This window comes from Anguilla anguilla, chromosome 4 (genome assembly GCF_013347855.1).
Source record: "Anguilla anguilla isolate fAngAng1 chromosome 4, fAngAng1.pri, whole genome shotgun sequence".
Classification (NCBI taxonomy): Eukaryota; Metazoa; Chordata; class Actinopteri; order Anguilliformes; family Anguillidae; genus Anguilla; species Anguilla anguilla.
Window position 1 is genome coordinate 27,200,975 of NC_049204.1, and position 25,958 is coordinate 27,226,932.

General features: G+C 49.0%; 1 protein-coding gene across 2 annotated transcripts in view; it reads left to right on the plus strand.

Moving 5' to 3' along the window:
* Positions 1-25,122, plus strand: part of raver2 (ribonucleoprotein, PTB-binding 2) — a 46,631-nt gene extending 21,509 nt beyond the window's left edge. Inside the window, exons 4-16 of one of the 2 annotated variants that reach the window (XM_035414506.1) lie at positions 1,687-1,878; positions 5,026-5,152; positions 6,392-6,474; positions 8,932-9,030; positions 11,196-11,307; positions 13,444-13,757; positions 14,712-14,823; positions 16,940-17,097; positions 20,655-20,753; positions 20,871-20,918; positions 21,176-21,298; positions 21,544-21,756; positions 22,143-25,122. In XM_035414506.1, coding sequence (XP_035270397.1) covers positions 1,687-1,878; positions 5,026-5,152; positions 6,392-6,474; positions 8,932-9,030; positions 11,196-11,307; positions 13,444-13,757; positions 14,712-14,823; positions 16,940-17,097; positions 20,655-20,753; positions 20,871-20,918; positions 21,176-21,298; positions 21,544-21,756; positions 22,143-22,280 — 1,818 coding nt within the window. In that variant the 3' untranslated portion in view covers positions 22,281-25,122. The remainder of the gene's footprint in view (positions 1-1,686; positions 1,879-5,025; positions 5,153-6,391; positions 6,475-8,931; positions 9,031-11,195; positions 11,308-13,443; positions 13,758-14,711; positions 14,824-16,939; positions 17,098-20,654; positions 20,754-20,870; positions 20,919-21,175; positions 21,299-21,543; positions 21,757-22,142) is intronic. The other variant, XM_035414507.1, reaches the window with a different exon arrangement.
* The last annotated feature ends 836 nt before the right edge of the window (positions 25,123-25,958 follow it).

The following is a 25,958-nucleotide window of genomic DNA, read 5'->3' on the forward strand; positions in this document are numbered from 1 at the left end:
GGTTAGGGTTAGATTAGATTACAGAGCCAGGTAGGGTTAGGGTTAGATTAGATTACAGAGCCAGGTAGGGTTAGGGTTAGATTAGATTACAGAGCCAGGTAGGGTTAGGGTGAGATTAGATTAGAGAGTCAGGTAGGGTTAGGGTTAGATTAGATTACAGAGCCAGGTAGGGTTAGGGTTAGATTAGATTACAGAGCCAGGTAGGGTTAGGGTTAGATTAGATTACAGAGCCAGGTAGGGTTAGGGTTAGATTAGATTACAGAGCCAGGTAGGGTTAGGGTTAGATTAGATTACAGAGCCAGGTAGGGTTAGGGTGAGATTAGATTAGAGAGTCAGGTAGGGTTAGGGTTAGATTAGATTACAGAGCCAGGTAGGGTTAGGGTTAGATTAGATTACAGAGCCAGGTAGGGTTAGGGTTAGATTAGATTACAGAGCCAGGTAGGGTTAGGGTTAGATTAGATTACAGAGCCAGGTGGGGTTAGGGTTAGATTAGATTACAGAGCCAGGTAGGGTTAGGGTTAGATTACATTACAGAGTCAGGTAGGGTTAGGGTTAGATTAGATTACAGAGCCAGGTAGGGTTAGGGTTAGATTAGATTACAGAGCCAGGTAGGGTTAGGGTTAGATTAGATTAGATTACAGAGCCAGGTGGGGTTAGGGTTAGATTAGATTAGATTACAGAGCCAGGTAGGGTTAGGGTTAGATTCGATTAGATTACAGAGCCAGGTGGGGTTAGGGTTAGATTAGATTACAGAGCCAGGTAGGGTTAGGGTTAGATTAGATTACAGAGCCAGGTAGGGTTAGGGTTAGATTAGATTAGATTACAGAGCCAGGTGGGGTTAGGGTTAGATTAGATTAGATTACAGAGCCAGGTAGGGTTAGGGTTATATTAGATTAGATTACAGAGCCAGGTAGGGTTAGGGTTAGATTAGATTAGATTACAGAGCCAGGTAGGGTTAGGGTTAGATTAGATTAGATTACAGAGCCAGGTAGGGTTAGGGTTAGATTAGATTAGATTACAGAGCCAGGTAGGGTTAGGGTTAGATTAGATTAGATTACAGAGCCAGGTAGGGTTAGGGTGAGATTAGATTACAGAGCCAGGTGGGGTTAGGGTTAGGGTTAGATTAGATTACAGAGCCAGGTAGGGTTAGAGTTAGATTAGATTACAGAGCCAGGTAGGGTTAGGGTTAGAGTAGATTAGATTACAGAGCCAGCTAGCTGAGGCCCTTCCTGCTCATTTGGTGCGTAATCAGAATCAGTTGCAGGGATGAACAGTATCAGCAGCATCGGGCCCGCTCTGACTGATGTCAGACCGCAGAGAAAGATGGCGGGGTAATTGCGGCCTGCGTGCGTTGGTGTGTAATGGCTTCCTGCGAGCGGGCGTGCAGGAGCGCCGGGGGCCGTGTGCAGGTGCGCGGGGGGACAGGGAGCTCGCGCTCGCCGTCTTAAGTGTTGTTTAATAAAAGCAGAAAATGAGCAGCTAAATTAGGCTCCTCCACCACCGCACTTTGCCTTTCGCGGTCACAGAAGCGTGAATTCCCCAGAAGTGCGTCCGCTGACGTAGAGCATGGAGGAAATGCGAAGCGGTCATTTCCAGAGGGATGTGTTATACAGTGACTGCTGAAGTGTGATGGAACATTGTGTTGGGAGTAAATCCTAATTGTGTGTGTTGTGTGACCCCCCCCAGCTGGCCCAGGACGAGGACAGCCACGTGCGCGGCTTCGCCGTGGTGGAGTACGAGACGGCGGAGCAGGCGGAGGCCATGCTGACGGAGATGGACAGGCAGCTGATCGGGGGCCAGGAGATACGCGTGTCCCTCTGCTCCCCCGGGACCTCAGGGAGGAGCACGCTGGCCGCCCTGATCGCTGCTCAGGGGGTGGTGAGTGTCCATACGCTCACACACACACACAAACACACACATACACACACACAATCACACGCACATACACACACGCTCACACACACACACAATCACACACACACACACGCTCACACACACACACACACGCGCAGAATGAGCCTGAACACTGGCAGATTAATTACAGTATTCACAAGACTGCGCTGCCTCAGACTGAGCCCACTTGTGTGGTTCCCCAGATAAAAATAAGTCCTACAGCGTTTGAAATATTTCCCCCTCAGGGATGCTGTTATTTTTGCCTGTTGGTGCAGAAATTATATATGGCAAGGGGATATCAGTTAGAGCTCCCCAGCACCAGAAAATGATCAGATTGGATGTTTACTTTAACAATGGCTTGGTGAGTCCAGAATAGTGGTACAGCGTATAGTATGGTATTACTCAGGAGTGCCTTGGCATTAGTGAAAGCAAGGTTACAGCATTCAGCTTTGTGGCTATTGTTCGATTAAATTCTATCTATATGTGCACTCTACTTCAAAATACACAGAAATTTGTATATGATATCCATACATATTACTCAACATAAAAGAAATATCTTGAGGGTATTCCTATTTATTGACATGCAGTTGTGGTGGTCACAAAATCAGTGTACATACACATATTCCACTCAGTGTTTCAAAAGAACAGTATTTCAGTGCATTTTATTTCATGCAGTTCAGTGCTCAGTAGATATTGTGTATGTGCCCAGTTGTATGTTTCATGCATGGACGTTTCCAGTGCAGCAGACATTTTGAACTTAATTTAATGTATTAACAGGGATTGATGTTATGTAATGCACACTACCATATTTCTTTCTGTTGGCAATGTTTCCAGTTGGCAACTATCCTAGTAAGCTTCAACTGTTAATAGAAGGTGAAGCTCTGTGCTAGATTTCTGTTGAGATTCCCTTGAGTCGCAGCTTTAAGTATTGGCTAATGAATTAGCATAATCACGGCCAGCTGGGTTACACCAGTGTGACGGATCAAAGTTTTCTTAAAACGTTCGTCAAGAAAGCAGTCGTTTTGGAGTGAACAAAAAGGAACCAGTTCTTCTTGAGATCAGATAGGAATTCATAAAATAAAGAGTTTATCCACTGTACTTTTTCCCTCAAGTAATTTTGACTCGGCTTGGTTCTTACCAGCTAAATTGCGTTTGCATTTGCTTCAGCTCTGTTGTCCGAGATGAATCCTGAGCAATGTTCCTGTTTTGTGTGCAGTGTTCAGGTGCTCTTATAAGATTTGAGCTCGCATCCCTGACAGATGGGAATCCCCAGGCAGATTCTGTTGTTCTTTAATATTTTTCTCACTTCAAGCTTTACTAAGTTGTGTCATATCTCCAGATTGAAAACACAGGCTACAATATCTTCTCTGCCACTTTCACCCTTTCATGTCTCTTTCTGCATTTTGAGCTAGTCTCTTAGCAACAGGTCTGGCTCTGTACGAGCTATGCAGTAGCAATTGCGTGATCAGTAATTATTTGAAATAATATCATTTGACTAGGGGTGCACAATGTGGAAATTCTGTTAAGTATCATTATTTGAGTGGCTATATCAGCTAATGGCTAATACCTCCCTGTTTTACAGTGTAGCACAGGCTCTGTCTGCAACCAGGGCTCCGCATTTATGTGGAAGAAGCAGATGAGCAAAGAGATCAATTTATGAATAAAAATGAAACAAATTTGATTTGTGTAACTAAATATTTGACCTTTATTATTAAACACTGAGAATGAGTCTGAGCTTCTGTTCTGCTGAGTCTCTGCGTAGCTTTGCTTGTGAGTTTGCCTCGTAAACGTGATCAATGAAAAATAAATAAGAGGTTCAGATGGCTTTGATCTACTTTTTAAATTTACAGCATCCGCTGCGCATCGAATGCATGGCCTCTCTGGCGCGTGTCTGCTGCATCATCATATCGCCCTATGTGAGCGTGTTGGCAGTACTCGTACCGATAGCCATATGTTTGCTTTTGAGCTCCTGTCTGCTGATACTGCTAGAACCCTGATGTTACTGTGCATCCCAACCTTTAACATCAGGTCCCAGCTCCCTGGGGAGGGGTGTCTGCACGTGCCGTTTCCCCACAAAGGAATGCACAGCGTTGGCCGTTGGTTAAAGCCAGTACAATTCTGACAGATTTACACAATCGAAAGTCATTAGATTGGATTAGCGCGTTAGCGCATGAACCCCCAGCGCCGTTAGCTTCGGCGGCGGCAGCTGCAGAACCTGCGGAGGGCCTTTCCCATTGGCCCGTGAAGTGCCCTCTTCATTCGGAGCGAGCCTGAGCGGAGGAGCAGATGGACCCCTCTCCCTGCTCCCTCCCCGCTCTGTAGCGCTGGTAGCTGGGGGGAACCAGCAGCCGAGCCAACAGAACGAAGCCGACGGCGAGAGTTCTCGCTACTACCCCCCGGCGTACTCCGCGCTAGCCCGCTAACACGGCGGCCCGGTTTGTGGGCACGGGCGCTCCGGTCCCTCCCATATTTCGTTGTTTTTTTCCTTTGTGTTTTTTTTTTTTGTTCCTAGCCGTTTCAGCTGTCGCCACTGTCTTAATCTGCGGCATCCTTGCCTGACTGACACCTGCTAGCGTTGGCACGCTGAAGTGGGGCGAAGGTTCGCTCTGTCAGTTGTGGCTGTCAGGCAGGATCAGGACAGAAGAGGATCTTGGGAGCTGGTGGCCTGTTTTCAGTGACCCTCCCTGCGTCCGTGCCCCGCGGCCGCGGTATGTGGGGCACGGGGAGAATTCCTCCCCCCGGCTCTGGTGGATCGCTCCCCTCCATTTGGCTGTAAACAAGCAGCTTGTCTTGGAGGGACATCAGGAACGCCCTAATGAGGGGATCTGGGCTTCCAAAAGGGGCTGCTTTCATATAATTGCCTTTGACCAATCAGAACGACAATCTAGTTTGAGTCACACGGGCAAGATGTCTGTTAAAGTCCAGTGCCATTTGAGGGTGAAATTGCATTTGGATCTGTCCATGCTGAATAAAAGCTTGTTATGTTGTGTTAGTTAGTTTGTGTCTAATACACCCATCCTGTTTTGGGTTGAGTGAGTCTGCAGTGTAGGGATGTGTGTGTGCCTGTGTGTGTGTGTGTGTGTGTAAATATCTATACACATTTGTACTATAAGATTCGTGTCGCCCTGGCAGATGTCGAGTAACAAGAAGGGCCTGCTGCCGGAGCCCAGCCTGGCCCAGCTGCTGAGCAGCATGAGTAATCCTGCAGCCCTGCAGGTGCTGATGAGGCCGTACCAGGCGGCCGGAGGCAAACGAGGAGGTGAGCGCCCGCCTACACACACAAACATAAACACACACACACACACACACACATAAAGACTCTCACATAAACACATACACACACACACACACACATAAGCACACACATAAACATAAACACACACACACACACATAAAGACTCTCACATAAACACACACACACACACACATAAACACAAACACACACACATAAGCACACACATAAACATAAACACACACAAACACGCACACAAAACACATACACATAAACACACACAAACACATAAACACAAACAAGTCAACACTTACATGCACAAAAAACACATACACATAAACACACACATACAAAACACATACACATAAACACACACATACAAAACACACACATAAACACATGCATAAACACACACATACAAAACATACACATAAACACACACTCACACACATGCATAACATGTACACATGAACACATACAAAACACACATAAATGCAAACATATTAGTACATGCCAGACCTGGGTCAAATACGTATTTGTTTTGGATTCAAATACTTTTCTACGCTTTACTGATCTTGTCTGGCGTATTGGAACAAATGAAATACTCTCAAAAAGTGCAAACCCCACCTTCTGGTCATATTGGCAGGTTCAATTACGCCAGGCAAGATCAGTAGAGCACAGAAAAATATTTGAATCCGAAACAAATACATATTTGACCCAGGTCTGGTACATACTGCCAAAATTAATTCAGCTGCATCAATCATAGATTTATTTATCACAAATATTTGTTAGTGTTTAAGTTGATCGATGCTTAACTGCAGGAATTGAATTTGAGAGCCAAAAATATGGATATGATCATCACAGCCATTAAAGGTGCAGTGGGAGAACCATCACTACAGCATAATCCAACATATCAACATCTGTCCTCATTACATTCAGCTGTAAGTGTGTGCCCATTGACAAAAACTCCTGTTTTTTTATTTTTTATTATGAGGAGTTGTCAATGCTTTTTGATGAATGCCTAATCCTATATTCAAATGAACTCTGCATACACAGAGGACAAATGAGCTCAGGAATGCCACTGGGCCAGGCTCTTTCTAAGGGGACACACAAGCAGAAGCTAAAATGAGTGCGTTATGAAACGCTCAACTTTTCCGCCTGTCCTCCTGCAAATTTCTGTTAATTGCAGGTGCAAGCATGAATTATGTAGAGCCTGTGGGTGAGTGAGCGTGTTGGAACTCTGACTCTTTGCTTTGCCCCCCCCAGGGAAATTTGGGCGGCCACAGGGCTTGCCCTTCCTGCGCCCCCCTCTCACTGCAGCCCTGCTCCAGCTGGGGAAGGTGCAGCAGGTAAGAGCCTCATTAAGCATCACAGCAGGCATGGAGCAGGAGAGCCCTACACTGGTGATCATGATAGACAATGACAATCTCCAGATATGAACCCAAGATGGCACTGCTATTGAAAGAGTCCCCCATTATAAATACTTGGGCAGCTGGATTGATGATAGATTCACTTTAAAGTTTCACATAAACAATCTGGTAAGAAAGCTGTGGGTGACTTGGCTTCTTACTGTATATAGGAACAGAACTTTCTTCCCTGTGTTTACCAGAAAGAAGTTAATTGCATCCACTTTTCTTTCTGTCCTTGATTTCAGGGATGTAATTTATTCACATGCTGTTCATCATTCTGCGCTTAGAATTATTACTGGGGTGAATTATGATACTCATCACTGTGTCCTGTATGAAAAAGTTGGGTGGCCCTCTCTCTCAGTAAGATGAGATCACCATTTGTATCTGTTTATTTATAAAGCCCTTTTACCTCACTTCACTTTTAGTCTCGAAAGACATGCCTTATCAGACACATTTCCAAGATAGTGTTTTAAGTTCCTCAGATTTGTTCTAATTTGGGTAAAAGTGCTTTTAAATGTCATGCCCCACAAACCGTGAATGTATTGCACAAGGAACTGAAACTTGACACTGTTTTAACACTTGGTCATTTTAAGTCTTTGTCCTCAACCTTCGTTACAATGGTGTGTAATTAGGTTTTTAGAATTTTGTTTTAATGTTTGTCTTTGTGAACTTTTACTATTTATGGTATTTATTTTATATGTATGTATTATTACTGTTATATATATGTATATATTTTTATTTTATTATTTTATTATTATTATTATTATTTATTTATTTTTTTTAAATTAATTAATTTTTTTTTGATTACTGTTTGTTTAATTGTATTTTGTAATCTCAGCACCATTGTAAATGATGGCTCGTTCCCTCAGTGTCTGTTGTTGTTGCAGATGTTGTTGGAGAGTGGAATATATGTGTTGTGAGGGGTGTAGTCGTAGGAGAGTGCAGTGGTGAGAGATGGGTGCAGTTGTAGGAGAGTGGAGTAGAAGTATTGAGATGGGTGTAGTTGTTGGAGAGGAGTATACATGTTGAGATGTGTGTACTTATAGGAGAGTGGAGTATAAGTGGTGAGAGGGGTGTAGTTGTAGGAGAGTGCAGTATAAGTGTTAGAGGGGCGTCGTTATGGGAGTGTGCAGTATAAGTGTTAGAGGGGTGTAGTTGTAGGGGTGTGCAGTATAAGTGTTGAGAGGGGTGTAGTTGTAGGAGTGTGCTGTATACTGTAAGTGTTAGAGGGGTGTAGTTGTTGGGGTGTGCAGTATGAGTGTTGAGACGGGTGTAATTGTAGGAGTGTGCAGTATAAGTGTTGAGACGGGTGTAGTTGTAGGAGTGTGCTGTATACTGTAAGTGTTAGAGGGGTGTCGTTGTGGGAGTGTGCAGTATAAGTGTTGAGACAGGTGTTGTGGGAGTGTGCAGTATAAGTGTTGAGACAGGTGTTGTGGGAGTATGCAGTATAAGTGTTAGAGGGGTGTCGTTATGGGAGTGTGCAGTATAAGTGTTAGAGGGGTGTCGTTATGGGAGTGTGCAGTATAAGTGTTGAGATGGGTGTAGTTGTGGGAGTGTGCAGTATAAGTGTTAGAGGGGTGTCGTTATGGGAGTGTGCAGTATAAGTGTTGAGACGGGTGTAGTTGTAGGGGTGTGCAGTATGAGTGTTGAGACGGGTGTAGTTGTAGGGGTGTGCAGTATGAGTGTTGAGACGGGTGTAGTTGTAGGGATGTGCAGTATAAGTGTTGAGATGGGTGTAGTTGTAGGGGTGTGCAGTGTAAGTGTTAGAGGGGTGTAGTTGTAGGGGTGTGCAGTGTAAGTGTTGAGACGGGTGTAGTTGTAGGGATGTGCAGTATGAGTGTTGAGACGGGTGTAGTTGTAGGGGTGTGCAGTATAAGTGTTGAGACGGGTGTAGTTGTAGGGGTGTGCAGTATGAGTGTTGAGACGGGTGTAGTTGTAGGGGTGTGCAGTATAAGTGTTGAGACGGGTGTAGTTGTAGGGGTGTGCAGTATGAGTGTTGAGACGGGTGTAGTTGTAGGGGTGTGCAGTATAAGTGTTAGAGGGGTGTCGTTGTAGGGGTGTGCAGTGTAAGTGTTGAGACGGGTGTAGTTGTAGGGGTGTGCAGTATAAGTGTTAGAGGGGTGTCGTTGTAGGGGTGTGCAGTGTAAGTGTTAGAGGGGTGTAGTTGTAGGGGTGTGCTGTATAAGTGTTAGAGGGGTGTAGTTGTAGGGGTGTGCAGTATGAGTGTTGAGACGGGTGTAGTTGTAGGGGTGTGCAGTGTAAGTGTTGAGACGGGTGTAGTTATAGGGGTGTGCAGTATGAGTGTTGAGACGGGTGTAGTTGTAGGGGTGTGCAGTATGAGTGTTGAGACGGCTGTGGTGTTGGTGGTGAGTAAGAGAAGGTGTCTGTCTGTTCCAGAATGCCCTGCTTGGGAACGGCTTGGTGCTACAGAACCTCCTGCAGATGCAGCTGGCCCAGCAACAGCTCCTCCAAATCAAGGACAAACACATAAGCAATGTGAGCATTGTGTGTGTGCGTGAGTGTGTGCGTGAGTGTGAGCGTGTGCGTGTGCGTGTGCGTGAGCGTGTGCGTGTGCGTGTGTGTGTGTGTGTGTGTGTGTGTGCGTGAGCGTGAGCGTGTGTGTGTGCATGAGCACGAGTGTGTGTGTGTGTGTGCGTGAGCGTGAGCGTGTGCGTGTGTGCGAGTGTGTGTGTGTGTGTGTGTGTGTGTGTGTGTGTCGGTGGGTGGGTGTGTGTGTGTGTGAGAGTGAGCGTGTGCGTATGCACGCGTGTGCGCAAGTGTGTGTGTGTGTGTGTGTGTGTGCGCGTCTCTGTGATTTTAGACATCTTCTTTCAGATCCTCGCGTCTGTTCTCTCCGGTGCCTACGTGCCTTCCAAAACAGCCCTGCTGCTGGGGTGTATGAAGCTAACGCGAGAATGCCAGCCTTGGATTTTATCGCGTCTCTTGCGTAACGCGTCCTCAGCCTTGGTATGGATCCATTTTAAGGACTCCTCACGGAGTCCAGGGCAGCGTTGGTCTTCATCAGAGCCGTATATGGACTTGGGAGGCCTCAGGCTTTAATCCGTCACTGTGCAGAGAGCGGAGCAGGAGTGTGAGAGAGCAAAGAGCTCGCAGTGTTAAAGACACGAGGGCGGGGGACGCTCCTCCAGCCTGTGGCCATTTCGGCGCTTTAGGTGGAGGGCTGGTCTGAAACGAGGACCTTCCGAAGGCCTTTTCTACACCGTTTTTCAAGCCGGAAGCTTTTTTTAATATTATAAACTGGAGTCCAGAGGAATTAAGTCTCTCATTGTGGAACTGCTTATTTTGCCTTACTTATTGGAAAATTATGAAAAAAACATAGCTTTACTTTTAATAATCATCAGTCATTTTGTTTATTTTCCATTTGCGTATGATGCGGTTTTGAAAAAGCCAATTTGCTGTAGAGAATTGTCGCACGCCCCCCCCCCCCCCGTCCCCACCCCCTGTTATATATATACATAATGCCAACAGAAACTAATCCGATTTTTCATTTCGCTCAGAAGGGAAGACAAATTTCTTTAATAAGGAACAGCGCTGCCAAATTGTGTATTAGCCTCATCAATCGTCCCCGGCACAGTGCTCATAAATATCTCTGGCAGTGGGACAGTTACCTGTGTCTGTGCTGTGTGCCTGTGCTGTATTCATGCTGCGTCTGTGCTCTGCTGTGATTCTGCTGTGTCTGTGCTTCGGTTGTGCTATGTGCCTGTGCTGTATCTGTGTTTGTGCCGTGCACCTGTGCTGTGACTGTGCTATGTCTGTACTGCCTCTGTACTCTGCTGTGACCATGCTATGACAGTCTATATATGTGTCATGTCTGTGCTGTGTGCCTGTGCTGTTTCCATGCTGTATCTGTGTCTGCGCTTTGCCTGTGCTGTGACTGTTTTGTCTGTGCTGTGTGACTATGGTGTGACCGTTCTGCGGCTGTGCTTTGTCTGCGCTGTGGCTGTGCTGTGTTTCTGTGCTGTGTCTGATGTGTCTGTGCTGTGACCGTTCTGTCTGTACTGTGGCTGTGCCATGTGCCTGTGCTGTTTCCATGCTGTATCTGTGGTTGTGCTTTTTCTGTGCTATGCCTCTTGTGTGAGTGCTGTGACTGTGCTATGCCTCTTGTGTAAGTGCTGTGACTGTGCTATGCCTCTTGTGTAAGTGATCTGACTGTGCTGTGACTATGCTATGCCTCTTGTGTAAGTGCTGTGACTGTGCTGTGTCTCTTGTGTAAGTGCTGTAGCTGTGCTGTGACTGTGCTATGCCTCTTGTGTAAGTGCTGTGACTGTGCTGTGTCTCTTGTGTAAGTGCTGTAGCTGTGCTGTGCCTCTTGTGTGAGTGCTGTGACTGTGCTGTGTCTCTTGTGTAAGTGCTGTAGCTGTGCTGTGACTGTGCTATGCCTCTTGTGTAAGTGCTGTGACTGTGCTGTGTCTCTTGTGTAAGTGCTGTAGCTGTGCTGTGCCTCTTGTGTGAGTGCTGTGACTGTGCTGTGTCTCTTGTGTAAGTGCTGTAGCTGTGCTGTGACTGTGCTGTGTCTCTTGTGTAAGTGCTGTGACTGTGCTGTGTCTCTTGTGTAAGTGCTGTGACTGTGCTGTGTCTCTTGTGTAAGTGCTGTAGGCCGTCGTGTGACCGTGTTGTGACCGTGCGCTTCCTCCCTGCAGGTTCCCAGCCTGCTGGGCGATCCTTCCAGACTGCTGCTGCAGAAGGCCATGGGCCTCAGGACCACAGCCCCCATGCCCCTAGGCAAGGGCCTGCTAGGGGACTCCCCTAACGGTGAGCACAGTCGCTCCCACGTCCATACACTGCCTGCAGGCTGCCAGCGCTGTTCCAGGAAATGTCATTACAATGCAGATCAACCTCGAATTTCCACACCTCATGCGCACTCATCACCTTCCAGTTTGTGTCTGGTGTTTGATTACTTTTGTCCCTCAGTTTACCTTGCCCGTTTTGAGACCGCTGAAACGGAATGGCTCTCCTTGGCTCTAAATAGAAGAACATTCATCAGTTGAATAATGGAATTCATAATAACTGACATCCCAGGGGGTACGAGGTGGCAAAAGCGGTGGCGATCTCTGGGAGTAAATTGATGTGGCTCGTAGTGTGGAAACACATTCGCTTCTGAAGCGTCTAAATCTTTTTCTAGGACGCATTCATAGCAAGTGAATGCTCTCTCTCTCTCTCTCACTCACTCACTCACTCTCTCTCTTTCTCGCTCTCTCTCTTACTCACTCTCTCACACTCTCTTTCTCTCACTCTCTCTCTCTCACTCACTCACTCTCTCACTCTCTCTTTCTCGCTCTCTCTCTCACTCTCTCTCTCACTCTCACACTCTCTCTCTCTCTCTCTCTCTCTCTCTCTCTCTCTCTCTCTCTCTCACACACACACACACACATGGTTATGTTGTACCTTTCCCACTCCTGTCAGCTTACCTGCCGTGGCCCAAAGGCCATAGCCTTAGCATGGTACACAGTATTCACTCAGGATTCGGTTTTTGGCCCCCTTCAGCTTTCTTAATACAGTCGAACTCTTGGCTCAGTGATATTCTCCCATTGCTTCTCCTACCGTTGCTATGCTGACGAAGAGCACAGCTGTTTCTTTCCTTCCCACCCCCGGAGGAATATATTGCTTCACGCATCAAAGCTCGTCTCAAGGACATTTTGGGCTGGATGATCAGTTGCCATCTCAGACTCAGTCTTGCCAAAACGGAAGTGCTCTACCTAGTAGCTACATCTTCCCTCCCCTGCGAGAATCTGTCCATCACCCTTAACGACTCAACGGCGTCTGCATCCCAGACTGCCAAGAGCCTTCGTGTAGTCCTGGATAATAAGATGTTTTTCACTGAGAGTATTGTAGAAACCGCTTCGGAGCTGGAGTTGTTTTTTCCTCTGCGAAGTACTCAGAACCCTCCTTTCCTTACACCGTGTGCTCCCCAGTTGATGGCCCAGGCCCTTATGCTGTCCCAGCTGGACCTCTGCAGCTCTCCACTTGTAGGACCGTGTGCCCTCCGGCCGCTCCTGCTCCTTCAGAGCGCTGCTCTCGTCTCCTCCTGTAATCTGCCGGTCCTCTCCTCGTCTCCTTCCTCTGGCTGCCAGCGGTGGAGCTCAGGAGACCTTAAATCTGTAGCCCCTAGCCTGTAGTCCGGTCTGCTTTGCGTCGTCTGTTTGCCTTACCTTACCTTCCCTTCCCTTCTCTGTACTCTGGCCTCCTTGTGGTGGAAATAGGTGGAACGCATCTAAACCAGGGGCTGCCTTATTCTGGTCCTGGAGGGCCGGTGTGTGTGCAGGTTTTTGTTTCCACCAATTACCCCTGGCTGAAGGAGATAATTGGCTGTGTACAAACACCAGCACTGGTTCTCTCGTAGATTCGATCACAGTAAAGCGTTTCATTCAGGGACAAGAGAAAGAGTCTTTAGCTGTCATTCATGTCCTTTTAAAGAAATGTAGCTGAAATGTCGGATAGCGTGAATGTTAGGGCTAAGTCATTTAGGGCAGAAGTTGGGAGAAAATGAAAACCAGAAAGAGACATCGCCCTCCTTGCCCTCCTCTGATCTGAGCTCACCTAATGCTGTAATCTGAACAGTTTTCATGGATATAGTCGCTCTGTCTATCATCTATCCTATGCTATTGAAAACACTACATTTTTGCCCTCTTGCGCCAGTTGCAGTATATAACTTTGTTATAGTGCTACGCATTTGCTACTTCAGAGTAAATGATGTATTAATGGCAGCTACTCCTTTGTTACCCTGATGACTTGGCGGTAGCTTATTGTTGCTTCCAGTCTTTTTTATGTGTTTGTGCGAGTGGCCCTGGGTAAGACTGTATGTAGTTTATGTATTGAGTCATTAAGCCTGAAGTGAATCTGCAGGCTGTAGGAGGGTCCCTAACGGCCGGCCCTGTGCGTCCCCCACAGAAGTATCCCAGGACCCTCTGCAGACGGCCCCGGCTCAGGGCCCGGGCGCGGCCGGCGGGATGATGCCCTACATGCCGGGCCGGCAGCACCTGGGCGCCCCGGGCGGCGGCGAGCAGAACGGGGCCTCCGCCAGCGACAAGCAGCCGCCGCCGCCGCCGCCGCCCGCTACCTCGGCCGCCTCGGGGCCCCTGGCGCAGAGCTTCCTGCAGGGCATGGGCGGCCCCGTCATGGGCGCCCTGCTGCCCCCCGGGGCGGCCCCCAAAGCACAACAGGGCCTGCAGTGCGCCGGGGACAGCGCCGCCGCCGCGGGCATGGTACTCTCAGCGAGCCCGTCACGCCACGTCCCTCTCCATCTCACACTCCATCTCCCTCTCCATCTCCACCCTCAGACTCCCTCCTCTCTCTAATGCCAGCTCTCCCATTCTCACCCTCTTACCCTCCGTATTTCGTCCTCTCCTCACTCACTTCTCACTCTGTCCTCCTTACTGTCCTCCCTTCTCTTATAAACTTAACTTTCCCTCTCCCTCTCTCCATCTCCTCTCTAATGCTGTCTCTCTTATCTCCCGTACCCTTCGTATTTCTTCGTCTTCTCACTCTCTTCACTTCTCGCTCTGTCCTCCTTACTGTCCTCCCTCTCTTGTTCCCCCCTTCCTCTTTCACATCTTATAAAGCTCACTTTCCCTCTCTCTCCCCCCCTCTCTCTGTCTGAGAGAACGCCCCACAGTGTGCTGAATTTAGATGTTGTTTTGACTTTGATTGGTTTTTGAAATGTGCCCTGTAGACCTTGGGGCTCCAGCCTGAATTAGCTCTGAAGTGTAGAAAGGCTTGATCGCTCGCTGAGCCTGAACTCGCGCCCAATGGCAGAGAGGCGATGTTCCAGTGGCCCCCGGCTCTGCTGCAGTCGGATTCGCTAAAGAGGCTTTTCTCTGGCCGCCTTTGATTTCAGATCGCTTAGTAAGGAATAGCTTTCAACGTATATATATATTTCCATTGTTCAGAGACAAAGAGGTTTAGTCAGCCGCATAGTTTAGTCATCTTCATTGTTCCCTTCCCAATATAATGAGTTTCATTAAAAATTCGAGTGCCATAATTGAGCACTGGAGTGACTCTTTGGGGAACATACAGGTAATAATGGCAATTCTCAACTCCCAGCAGGGTCGTTTAATTAATGGAGAATGGAATCCTATGGGTGCTCGATGCTGGTCTCCATCACACAGGGAGGGGGGTGTGTGTAGCGGCGCTGACTGTCGTGTCTGTCCTGACTGCAGGCTCAGGGCAGCCCTCAGACCTCACTGCTGGGAGAGCCACCCAAGGAGCTGAAGCTGCCGTCGAACCCCTACCTGAACCTGGCCAGCGTGCTGCCGGGCATGGTCCTGCAAGGTACCGCACGTGCCGGAGACACCGCACACGCCTGGCTCAGAGCAAACGGGCACTACACTTACCTCACACAGCACACACTACACACACAGCATGGATAATTTATACACTTACCTCACACAACACACACTACACACGACATGGATACATTATACACTTACCTCACACAACACACACTACATGGATACTTTATACACTTACCTCACACACTACACACAACATGGATACTTTATACACTTACCTCACACAACACACTGCACACGACATGGATACTTTATACACTTACCTCACACAACACACACTACACACAACATGGATACTTTATACACTTACCTCACACAACACACACTACACACACAATGCATACTTTATACACTTACCTCACACAAAACACACTACACACGCAGCATGTATACTTTATACACTTACCTCACACAACAGACACCACACACATCTACGTCATCCCACACAGGCAACTGCACATGCCTGCCTCACGCCACACACTACAAACACCTGCCTCACAACACATACACATCTCACATTTACTGAAACAAGCACAAATGCACAGACACACAAAAACGCTGTAAACATATACGCTGTAAGCATACTCTTACACTGGCACTATGCATGTAGACCATACAGAGTTATGCACTGACCAGTCAGCCGAATACAAAATAAAACCAAGTATATAAAAACAAGTAGCATATGCAGTTGCACCTTTCAAGCTCATTAACACTGACTGACCTCCATTCCCAATGCACTAACATCTCAGAAGTTCTACTGCAATCAATGTCAGAGGTGACTGTGCATGAAAAGCTTTTGAACGCTGCAAATAGGGGGGTATAGAGATGACACTATCGGTGACTGTCTGATCCATGTCTGTTTTTGCATAGAAAACTGGACATGGGCATGGCTAATACCAGAGATTGTATAAACAAGAGAAAATGGCAGTTTTATAACCTGATGAAAATTGGCATTAAAATTGTTTTGTATTCAAAGCGACAAGCTTGTGATGTAATGCTTACGTATCATTAATCATTAAATATAACAGCTCATTTCTTTTAAAGCTGTATTTTACAGACAACACTTTCTTTATGATGTTCTTTATGATTAGCTGCCATAAACAGCTATATTTTACAATATGTTTCATCTGAGTAGCGCTAGTGGTAGAACCATTCTAATAAATTTGAATCATTTATTGGAAAGGTGTCTTGCATTACACTAGCCTTACGTTTTTGAAAAAGCTTTCATTTTAGCCCTGAATTGTTTTATAAGTTAATAACTAATGATCAAACAAGCTGGAAGCAGGTTCTCTTGAGAGCATTTTTTTTTTCTTTGTCGGTTTTAGAAAAATGCAGCATAATAACCTGTCAATTGCAACCTGCTACCAAAAAAAAATGCTACCCTTCCCGAATTCTCAAAAATGAAAACATTGCCAACGGTTGGCTAAACTAATGCCATCGCGAATGTAGCCTATATATGTCGATTACCAAGGAACTGAAAGCTATTAGCCAAAAAAACAAAACGCTTTAAGGACGTGTGGGGTGAACCGTGACTGCAAGTGCCGAGCGTGCGATGGATGGGTTCTGCCGTCCCGTTAAAAGCAAGGGTGACATCGAGGGGACAGACAGAGGGGACCAGTGGACCACGGACACTGAGGCGGCTTCCAGCCCTGTTCGCAAACGCGTCTGCCAACGCGTATCTAAATGCGTTAAAGCCTGCTTTATGGAGCGCAAGAAACGACCGTCATTTTTTTCCCATTATGCTATTTCTTTGGAACATGCTGTTTTTAAAATGGACTAAACATTCCGTTGTGTGTCATAGGAAAGCGTTAAATGCTCGCTTTCTGTGCAGACCACTGGCTCTTTTCTGTGCTAGAATGGCGATGTCCGCAAGTTCCCAAATGAAAAGGGCAGTAGTCCGACTATTGTTAGTCAGCTCCTGGAAGAAACATATTTACGCTTCAATCTGTACATTTCTAGCGTATTTAAATGGGGTGTTCTGGTCCTGACACTCCCCCGACTGTCAATGCTAATACGGGACATGAACTGAGACAGGAAACGGTAACGTCAGGTGAGGCTGTATGTGCTGAGTAACGCTGCTGTGTCTGTGTCCCCAGCTCCTGCCTGCAGTAAAGCGCAGAGTGTGGCTCCACACAGTGCGGTGTACAGCAGCGTGCTGGCTCCTGCCTCACAGCCCCCCACACAGGCTGCTGCCCAGTACGGCTCTGATACCTCCACAGACTACACACAGCAGTACAGCCAGCAGTACTCACAGGTAAACGACACCTACGCTGCTAAACATACCGTCACACAGGTAAACAGTTACTTCAGTCCTCCCTCATTAGGGTGTATTTGTGATTCCTCAGCTCTACTCTGGACAGCAGTCTCCATTAGTCTTGGATGATCTTAGCTGAAATGGAAAGAACTGCTCACTGAATGAAATGTGTAAATAAGGTCTGAAAGGAAAAGGTTGTTTTGATTAAGTGTGTGTGAGAGTAGTTTACTAAGGGTAAGAACGGCATGCCCCCCTCCCAGCAGCATTCCCCACGTCTTGCTCAGTGGAACAAAGGTGGCTGGGCTTTGTCACAGTGTGAGTCTCTCTGGTGGAGGTGCCCTGTGTGGAGTATCTCTCCTAATGTAGCCGCTGAGGCTGGGCTTTGTCACAGTGCGAGCCTCTCTGGTGGAGGTGCTCTGTGTGGAGTATCTCTCGCTGAGGCTGGGCTTTGTCACAGTGTGAGCCTCTCTGGTGGAGGTGCTCTGTGTGGAGTATCTCTCGCTGTGGCTGGGCTTTGTCACAGTGCGAGCCTCTCTGGTGGAGGTGCTCTGTGTGGAGTATCTCTCCTAATGTAGCCGCTGAGGCTGGGCTTTGTCACAGTGTGAGCCTCTCTGGTGGAGGTGCTCTGTGTGGAGTATCTCTCGCTGAGGCTGGGCTTTGTCACAGTGTGAGCCTCTCTGGTGGAGGTGCTCTGTGTGGAGTATCTCTCGCTGAGGCTGGGCTTTGTCACAGTGTGAGTCTCTCTGGTGGAGGTGCTCTGTGTGGAGTATCTCTCCTAATGTAGCCGCTGAGGCTGGGCTTTGTCACAGTGTGAGCCTCTCTGGTGGAGGTGCTCTGTGTGGAGTATCTCTCGCTGAGGCTGGGCTTTGTCACAGTGTGAGCCTCTCTGGTGGAGGTGCTCTGTGTGGAGTATCTCTCCTAATGTAGCCGCTGAGGCTGGGCTTTGTCACAGTGTGAGTCTCTCTGGTGGAGGTGCTCTGTGTGGAGTATCTCTCCTAATGTAGCCGCTGAGGCTGGGCTTTGTCACAGTGTGAGCCTCTCTGGTGGAGGTGCTCTGTGTGGAGAATCTCTCCTAATGTAGTCGCTGAGGCTGGGCTTTGTCACAGTGCGAGCCTCTCTGGTGGAGGTGCTCTGTGTGGAGTATCTCTCGCTGAGGCTGGGCTTTGTCACAGTGCGTGCCTCTCTGGTGGAGGTGCTCTGTGTGGAGTATCTCTCGCTGAGGCTGGGCTTTGTCACAGTGCGAGCCTCTCTGGTGGAGGTGCCCTGTGTGGAGTATCTCTCGCTGAGGCTGGGCTTTGTCACAGTGCGAGCCTCTCTGGTGGAGGTGCTCTGTGTGGAGTATCTCTCCTAATGTAGCCGCTGAGGCTGGGCTTTGTCACAGTGCGAGCCTCTCTGGTGGAGGTGCTCTGTGTGGAGTATCTCTCGCTGAGGCTGGGCTTTGTCACAGTGCGAGCCTCTCTGGTGGAGGTGCCCTGTGTGGAGTATCTCTCGCTGAGGCTGGGCTTTGTCACAGTGCGAGCCTCTCTGGTGGAGGTGCCCTGTGTGGAGTATCTCTCGCTGAGGCTGGGCTTTGTCACAGTGCGAGCCTCTCTGGTGGAGGTGCTCTGTGTGGAGTATCTCTCGCTGAGGCTGGGCTTTGTCACAGTGTGAGTCTCTCTGGTGGAGGTGCCCTGTGTGGAGTATCTCTCCTAATGTAGCCGCTGAGGCTGGGCTTTGTCACAGTGCGAGCCTCTCTGGTGGAGGTGCTCTGTGTGGAGTATCTCTCCTAATGTAGCCGCTGAGGCTGGGCTTTGTCACAGTGTGAGCCTCTCTGGTGGAGGTGCTCTGTGTGGAGTATCTCTCGCTGAGGCTGGGCTTTGTCACAGTGCGAGCCTCTCTGGTGGAGGTGCCCTGTGTGGAGTATCTCTCGCTGTGGCTGGGCTTTGTCACAGTGCGAGCCTCTCTGGTGGAGGTGCTCTGTGTGGAGTATCTCTCGCTGAGGCTGGGCTTTGTCACAGTGCGAGCCTCTCTGGTGGAGGTGCCCTGTGTGGAGTATCTCTCGCTGTGGCTGGGCTTTGTCACAGTGCGAGCCTCTCTGGTGGAGGTGCTCTGTGTGGAGTATCTCTCGCTGAGGCTGGGCTTTGTCACAGTGTGAGCCTCTCTGGTGGAGGTGCTCTGTGTGGAGTATCTCTCGCTGAGGCTGGGCTTTGTCACAGTGTGAGCCTCTCTGGTGGAGGTGCTCTGTGTGGAGTATCTCTCGCTGAGGCTGGGCTTTGTCACAGTGCGAGCCTCTCTGGTGGAGGTGCTCTGTGTGGAGTATCTCTCGCTGAGGCTGGGCTTTGTCACAGTGTGAGCCTCTCTGGTGGAGGTGCTCTGTGTGGAGTATCTCTCGCTGAGGCTGGGCTTTGTCACAGTGTGAGCCTCTCTGGTGGAGGTGCTCTGTGTGGAGTATCTCTCGCTGAGGCTGGGCTTTGTCACAGTGTGAGCCTCTCTGGTGGAGGTGCTCTGTGTGGAGTATCTCTCGCTGAGGCTGGGCCGAGCGAGCGCGCTTGGCTCCGGGTGTTCCGTCCCATCTGGTCCCCCACTCCCCCGCACTCCACCACCTCCAGGGGTCTGATGCACGGCTCGTTCCCGCCAAGCGCTCGGCCGCTGCAGCTGAGAGTGTCCGCGCACAGCCCGGGGAGGGGGAGAGAGGGAGGGGGGGGAGACAGAAGGAGAGAGAGCGAGCGAGGGGGGGAGTGAGGAGAGAATAACAGACTAGAGCAACACTCCACAGTGAGTGATGGAGCTGAGAGGGGGGAGGTGGAGAGAGAGAGGAGGAGTGAGGGGAGTGAGTGATTAAGGATCAGAAGAAGGGAAAGAGTGAAGGAGCAGAGAACTGATTGAGTTAATAAACAAAAGATGAAGTGCTGGGTAGAGTGAGTGTGATTTAGGCACTGCAGTGTGGGTGGGTGAGTGAGTTTGTGAGTACAGAGATAATGTGTGTATGTATTTCTGAGAGTATGCGTGTGAGTGAATGAGTAAGTGTGTGTGTGTGTGTGTGTGCATGTATGTGTGAGTGACTATGTGTGTGAGTGAATGGAATAAGTGTGTGTGTGTGTGTGTGTTTGTGTGAATAGACATCCATGGATTGGGTGAGCATAGTGTGGGTGTGTGAGTAGGTTTGTTAGGAGAGAGATAAAGTATGTGTGTGCGCATGTGTGTGTGTATGGGTGATTGAGCGTGTGCGCGTGTGCATGTGTGTGTGTGAATAGAGAGCCATTGATTGGGTGAGCAGGGTGTGGGTGGATGAGTCCGTGTGAAACTACAGATGATGAGCAGTGAGTGAGATGGCTTTGTGTCTATGTGTTTGTTTGTGTGTGTGTGTGTGTGTGTGTACGTGTACGTGTGTGTGTGTGTGTGTGTGTACGTGTGTATGTGTCTGTGTGTGTGTGTGTGTGTCTGTGTCTGTGTCTGTGTCTGTGTGTGTGTGCGTGTGCGTGTGCGTGTGTGTGTGTGTGTGTGAGTGAGTAGAAATGCAGTGGACAGACAGACAGTGGGGCACACAGAACCTCTCTCTGACTCTTGACGTTCTGTAGGAAGCCATGCAGCAGTGGTACCAGCACTACCAGGCACAGAGCTACAGCACCGCCCCTCCAGAGACCACAGGAGCTGAGTATGGGAAAGAGCAGGCCCAGGTGGGTATGCACGCATGCACACACGCACGCACGCACACACGCACACGCACACACACACACACACACGTGCAGTCCGCGTCGAGTGTCTTCTCTAACACTGCCTCTCCTCTGTTGAAGATATCTGTCTTCACTCAGCCCAGCTCCTCTAAGATGTGTTTCACCCAGGTGAGCACACCAACCCCCAGAAACATGCGCCATTCTTCATTTCCACATTCCAGCATTTTCTGCCCTTCTGCTTTTGTTCCTCATTCAATAACACTGTATTGTGTGTGTGTAAGTTTTTGTGTGCATGTATATCCGATGTATGTCAAACGTGTGTGAATCCTTTACACGTATGTCACACTCACACTTCTAGGTGCTCAGTGCAGTTGATGCTGTGTGCGGTGCTCATGGCTCTGTGTAACTGAACGCCGTGTTCACAGGGAGCCGGCACCACGTCCTACGGGGACTACAGCACCTACATGCAGGCTGTCAATCAGTACTACTCTCAGACGCAGATGTCCCAGGCAGCTGCTCAGGCCTATCAGCACAGAGACGCGAGCAAGGTACCGCGCCCCCTCCGGCCTCTCTCTCCACCCCCTCTCCCCCCCTCCCTCCTTACCCCTCCCCCCCGGCCACGCCCCTGCACGACAGCGCTTCTCTCGCACCCGCGCCCGCTCAGAGCGTCCGTGTGGCGTAGCCCGCCGAGAGCTGATTGGCCGTCGCCTGCAGGAGCGCTTTCGGTCGGGGGCGTGTTCCGTCCTGGGCGCGGCGGGCGACTCACTCTCCGTTTGGCTGTTGTCCCGCGCAGGAGCCCGAGGCGACCAAGGCCCCCCCGGCGGGCGCCCTCCACCCGGCCAGCAACGGCAGCGCCCACAGCCTGGTGCCCGGCTACGGCCCCGTGCCCGTTCTCCCGGGGTACATAGGGGTGCAGCAGGCCCCGCCCGGCCCCGCGCCGCACCCCCAGAGCGGGCAGGCCGCCGCCGCCGCCGCCGCCGCCGCCGAGTGGAACCAGTATTACTACGTGAGTGACCCCCCCGGGCGGCGGGAGGGAGGGGGCGGGAGAACCGTGAGCTTAGCCTGCTGTGAACGTCTCGGACGCAAGCGGCATCGTTCACGGGCTCTCTCTCTCTTTCTCTCTCTGTCTCTCGCTCTCTCTCTCCCTTTCTCTCTCGCTCTCTGTCTGTCTCTCTCTCCCTTTCTCTCTCTCTCTCTCTCTCTCTCCCTCTCTGTCTCTCTCTCCCTTTCTCTCTCTCTCTCCCTCTCTCTCCCTCTCTCTCTCTCTCTCTCTCCCTCTGTCTCTCTCTCTCTCTCCCTTTCTCTCTCCTCTCTCTCTCTCTCCCTCTGTCTCTCTCTCTCCCTCCCTTTCTCTCTCTCTCTCCCTCTCTCTCTCTCTCTCTCTCTCTGCAGAACCAGGCGAGGGGGCAGAAGCGCGAGTACTCCCAGCTGCCCCTGCAGGACGCCGGGCCCGACGGGGCCTACGTGGGCCAGCATTCCCAGGGCCTGGGCGGCCAGTACGCAGACTACTACAAAAAGAAGAGGATCTAGGCGCCCCCCTCCGGCGCCCCCAGCCCCGCCCCAGCCCCTGCAGTCCTGTCCTCCGTGCTCTCGGTACCCCCCCGCCCCTCTGTCGCCGATGTTGTCCATGCCTTAACTTTGAACTCTACTCAGTCGGTGTTAAAAGGTTTCCTGTACATTTTTTATAATGTATGATTTTGTATTTGCAGTAACACAGGCCTTCCTGTGGGACGTGTGTCGTCGTCCGGTAACCATTATTTCTGTAGAAACCTTTTCCCCCTCGTTATAGGGACAAACGGTGTCCCTTGGAAGAAGGTAACACTTTCTAGTCTCGGAGAAGTGATTATTTCTTTTGTTCTGAGGGTTTTTTCGTGTCGCATCTCGGTTCTCTCTCGTTAAGGAAACCTCAAGGTGACATTTTGGCTCTGTATATTTGTGCTCTCGTTTCGTAAGTGTCGGAGTGTCCAGCTGTTAGCAGGAGACTCTGACGCTGCTGGGGCGTGTGGAGACAGGGACCCAGGTCCTACACAAAGCTCTTCATCCGCAAGGATGGCGGCCTTCCCTTTAGGCGCAAGGCCTCGTTTCATAGTAACTGCAATAAGGCACAGTAGTGCTTGACTCGACTCTGTAAACAATACTGTCGGAATAGAAGCTTTTGCTGCCTGTTTTTAAGTGAAGTGGACTTTCAGGTTGTTCAAAACTACTAGGGCTTGATTGTAAGGACCTTGAATAGGGACGTTTTTCCTACTGCCATTTCAGGAAAACGGATTTCTTTTGGAGAGCGACGTCAGGCTGTCGGACGTCTCTCCTGTAAATATTTTTTGACGTTTTCTCGCCTGGAAAACGACAATGCGGGGGGGGGGGGGGGGGGGGGGGGGGGGGGGGGGGGAGACTGCTTTGAGTCTTGGCTGATAGCTCGGACCTCGCTATTTTCACACCCAGGCAATATTAATCACCACACGACGCCAGTGCGCTAGTATTAGCGCTCAGCTGTGCTGCGTCGAACCTCCTCCTCCTCCTCCTCCTCGTCCTCCTCCTCCTCCCGCTCTTCTCTGTAGTCAGTGGTGAAATGGCTGATGACCTCCTGCAGTTTCCAGCAGGAGGGTTCAAAGTCACAGTCCACTCACTGTTCCAGTCAGGCGACTGACGGACTCTAAAGCCATGCTTTTACTAGCACAGAATGTTTAATCAATGTTCCTGTACAATCGTGACTTACTGACGTTTTTCTAGCATTAAGTTAGACTGGCCGGAAGCCAGTCCTTTTTCTTTATTTCAGGGTGTACTGTGTTCAGCTGGATATTTAATTTAATGGCTGATCGCTTTACTCCAAGCCTTACAAAGGCAATACTTTAGAGTGAAACTTTGATCTCTGTAATAGTGAAAAAAAATTTTTTTTTTTGCTTGTTTTTTTTTCCTTTTTATTTTTAAATGCAGACTGTTGTTTTGCATTTATTCAGGAATTTCAAGAAGGCTGTTTTAATGCCGTTCAGGTGATTGTAATATCTTCTCTCCCTACCCTTTCCCAGGTCATAGCCATTAGCGCATGTTCCTGCACTGCACTCAGAGTCGTGCGTTCCATTAGCGTTAGCCTCCACGCCCGGATAGGGCTGCGGTGTCGGCTACTGGGGAATTTGGGCTTTCGAAGCCCACACTGAACCAGCACTTTCATGGGGGTGAATGAAGACAAACGAGCAGCAGCCAGCTGTTACCCTGACTAGTTTTATTCGGCGGCGTCGTCATCCCAGCTTGATTACGAAATGCTGTATCGATGTGCTGTTTCCTCTCGCTGTTTTTCCAGTGCTGCTAGCTGTACGCATCCATGTTTCTCTCCGTGGGGAACCCTTTGTTTAAGGCAAGACGTGTTCCAGTGTGTGAGCTTTAGTAAGGCTGTGCGGGGATTTACCTGAATCCTTGTAGCTCAGCGGTTTTTCATGGGTACACCTTTTTAGCCCAGTTGGTGTTGAAGAGCTGGTAGCTCCCCTTTGCCCTTAATTTGTCTTCGGTGGTGAGGACGTCGTAAAGTGTGTGGAAATGAAAGGTGGCTTCGCAAGACCCTCGTCTCTTTGGTGTTGCGTAGTGACCCCACCCCACCCCCCCTCCCCCCAGCTGGGGTAACAGGAAGGGGGGGGTTCCCAACTGTTGCTGTTGTGCCTAATTCTGCATGTTGCCAACCAGGCATATCCTTCATACTGATTAACACAAGGCGGCTTTCCCCTGAACTTTACAAGCGTCATCACGGAAAGGGTTTATGTCACTGGTCAGGTGACTGACAGTGCTGACTCACTGCAGGGTTAATGTGGCCTGGAGCTCCAGAGCCCCCAATACAAACTGAAAAGGCTGATCTCTCTCCTTTATGTGCTTTTCAATATTCAAGCAATTTTTGATGACCGCGAAGAAAGTTCTAGTGTCTGTAGAATAGATCAGAATATATAAGCTTCTTTCTTTTGTACATGTACTTAAAAAAAAATAAAAAACATTTTTGCAAGCTTTCATTTGAAAGTATTTGTCTAGATTTTCTGACCTAAAATTAGTTTTTGCAATATTTTATATTTTAAATAAGTTGATATTGTTTTACTGTGAACAGGCAATTTTTAGGAACAATTGGATTTTAGCATGCATACTTACAGGTGTAATATATAAGTTCTAAGAATGTTTTCAATAGTTGATATTGAGTATGACGCTTTTGATTTTGACACAAAACGTTTGATTTTATTTATTTTGATTCAATGTTTATTTATGTACATTTTCCCCTCAGTCATCCTCTTCCTTGTCTGATTCCTACGAAAAATCTTTTTTTTCTTCTTTTTTTTGAAATGAAGGAATTGTCGCTTTTACATTCCAGAATAAACATTGACTGATATCCCCAAGCACATTTATTCCTGTTGTCCTTTCTTTCCCGTGTCCTGTGACGCTGTGTGACTTTGTACCCTGATGGCTGAGTGTGTAACGCTCTCTTCCAGGGCAGCTGCATTCAGGCTTCATCACTGACGTCACTGACCTCTCGTAAATATTGTTCTGATAATCTAGGCGCTGATGTCCTGTGCATCGTTCGACCTGACCATTCTGTTTTTGTAATATAATACATGAACATATTTATTCCCATACAAGCATGTATTTGTCCTTTGAAATATAAGGCCAGAGCTATTTTGATATCTGAGCAGAGCAAGTTTTACAGCACTCCAAATCATAGGCTACAGTGCCCTCTAGTGTCCACCTTGGTTTTCCCACCATCTTTTCACAAGCTTGTAGCTCTCATGTCTGGCAGGCTTTTAAATGACTTCACCAGCCACTCATGGTTTGTGATGCATTTTGCTTTCTGCTAGCCGTGTACTGGAGGAAGCCAACCAGGTTCTGGCTGAAAAACGCGGGAAAGCGGTTTTGTCTGCAGCAAGGCAATGTGAGTACCTCCCCTTTAACTGGACAGGGCTTCCAGCCCTGGGTTTACCTGTAGATGACAGCAGAAACGGCCACGCCACACCGACACTGACACGGAGCACTGTTATGTGACTGCCTGCTTCACGCATGCATACACCCCCTTCCTGGCCTACAGTTTAATATGTATAAGAACATGACTCAGATGTGTCTGAAATGCACGAGCTGTGTCTGCCTATATGCCTCAGCAGCACTGAGCCACCTCTCCACAGGGTGCCCAGATCATTTCACACATTTGAGTGCCTCCCCTGCCCCCCCCCCCCCCAATCTCTTCAT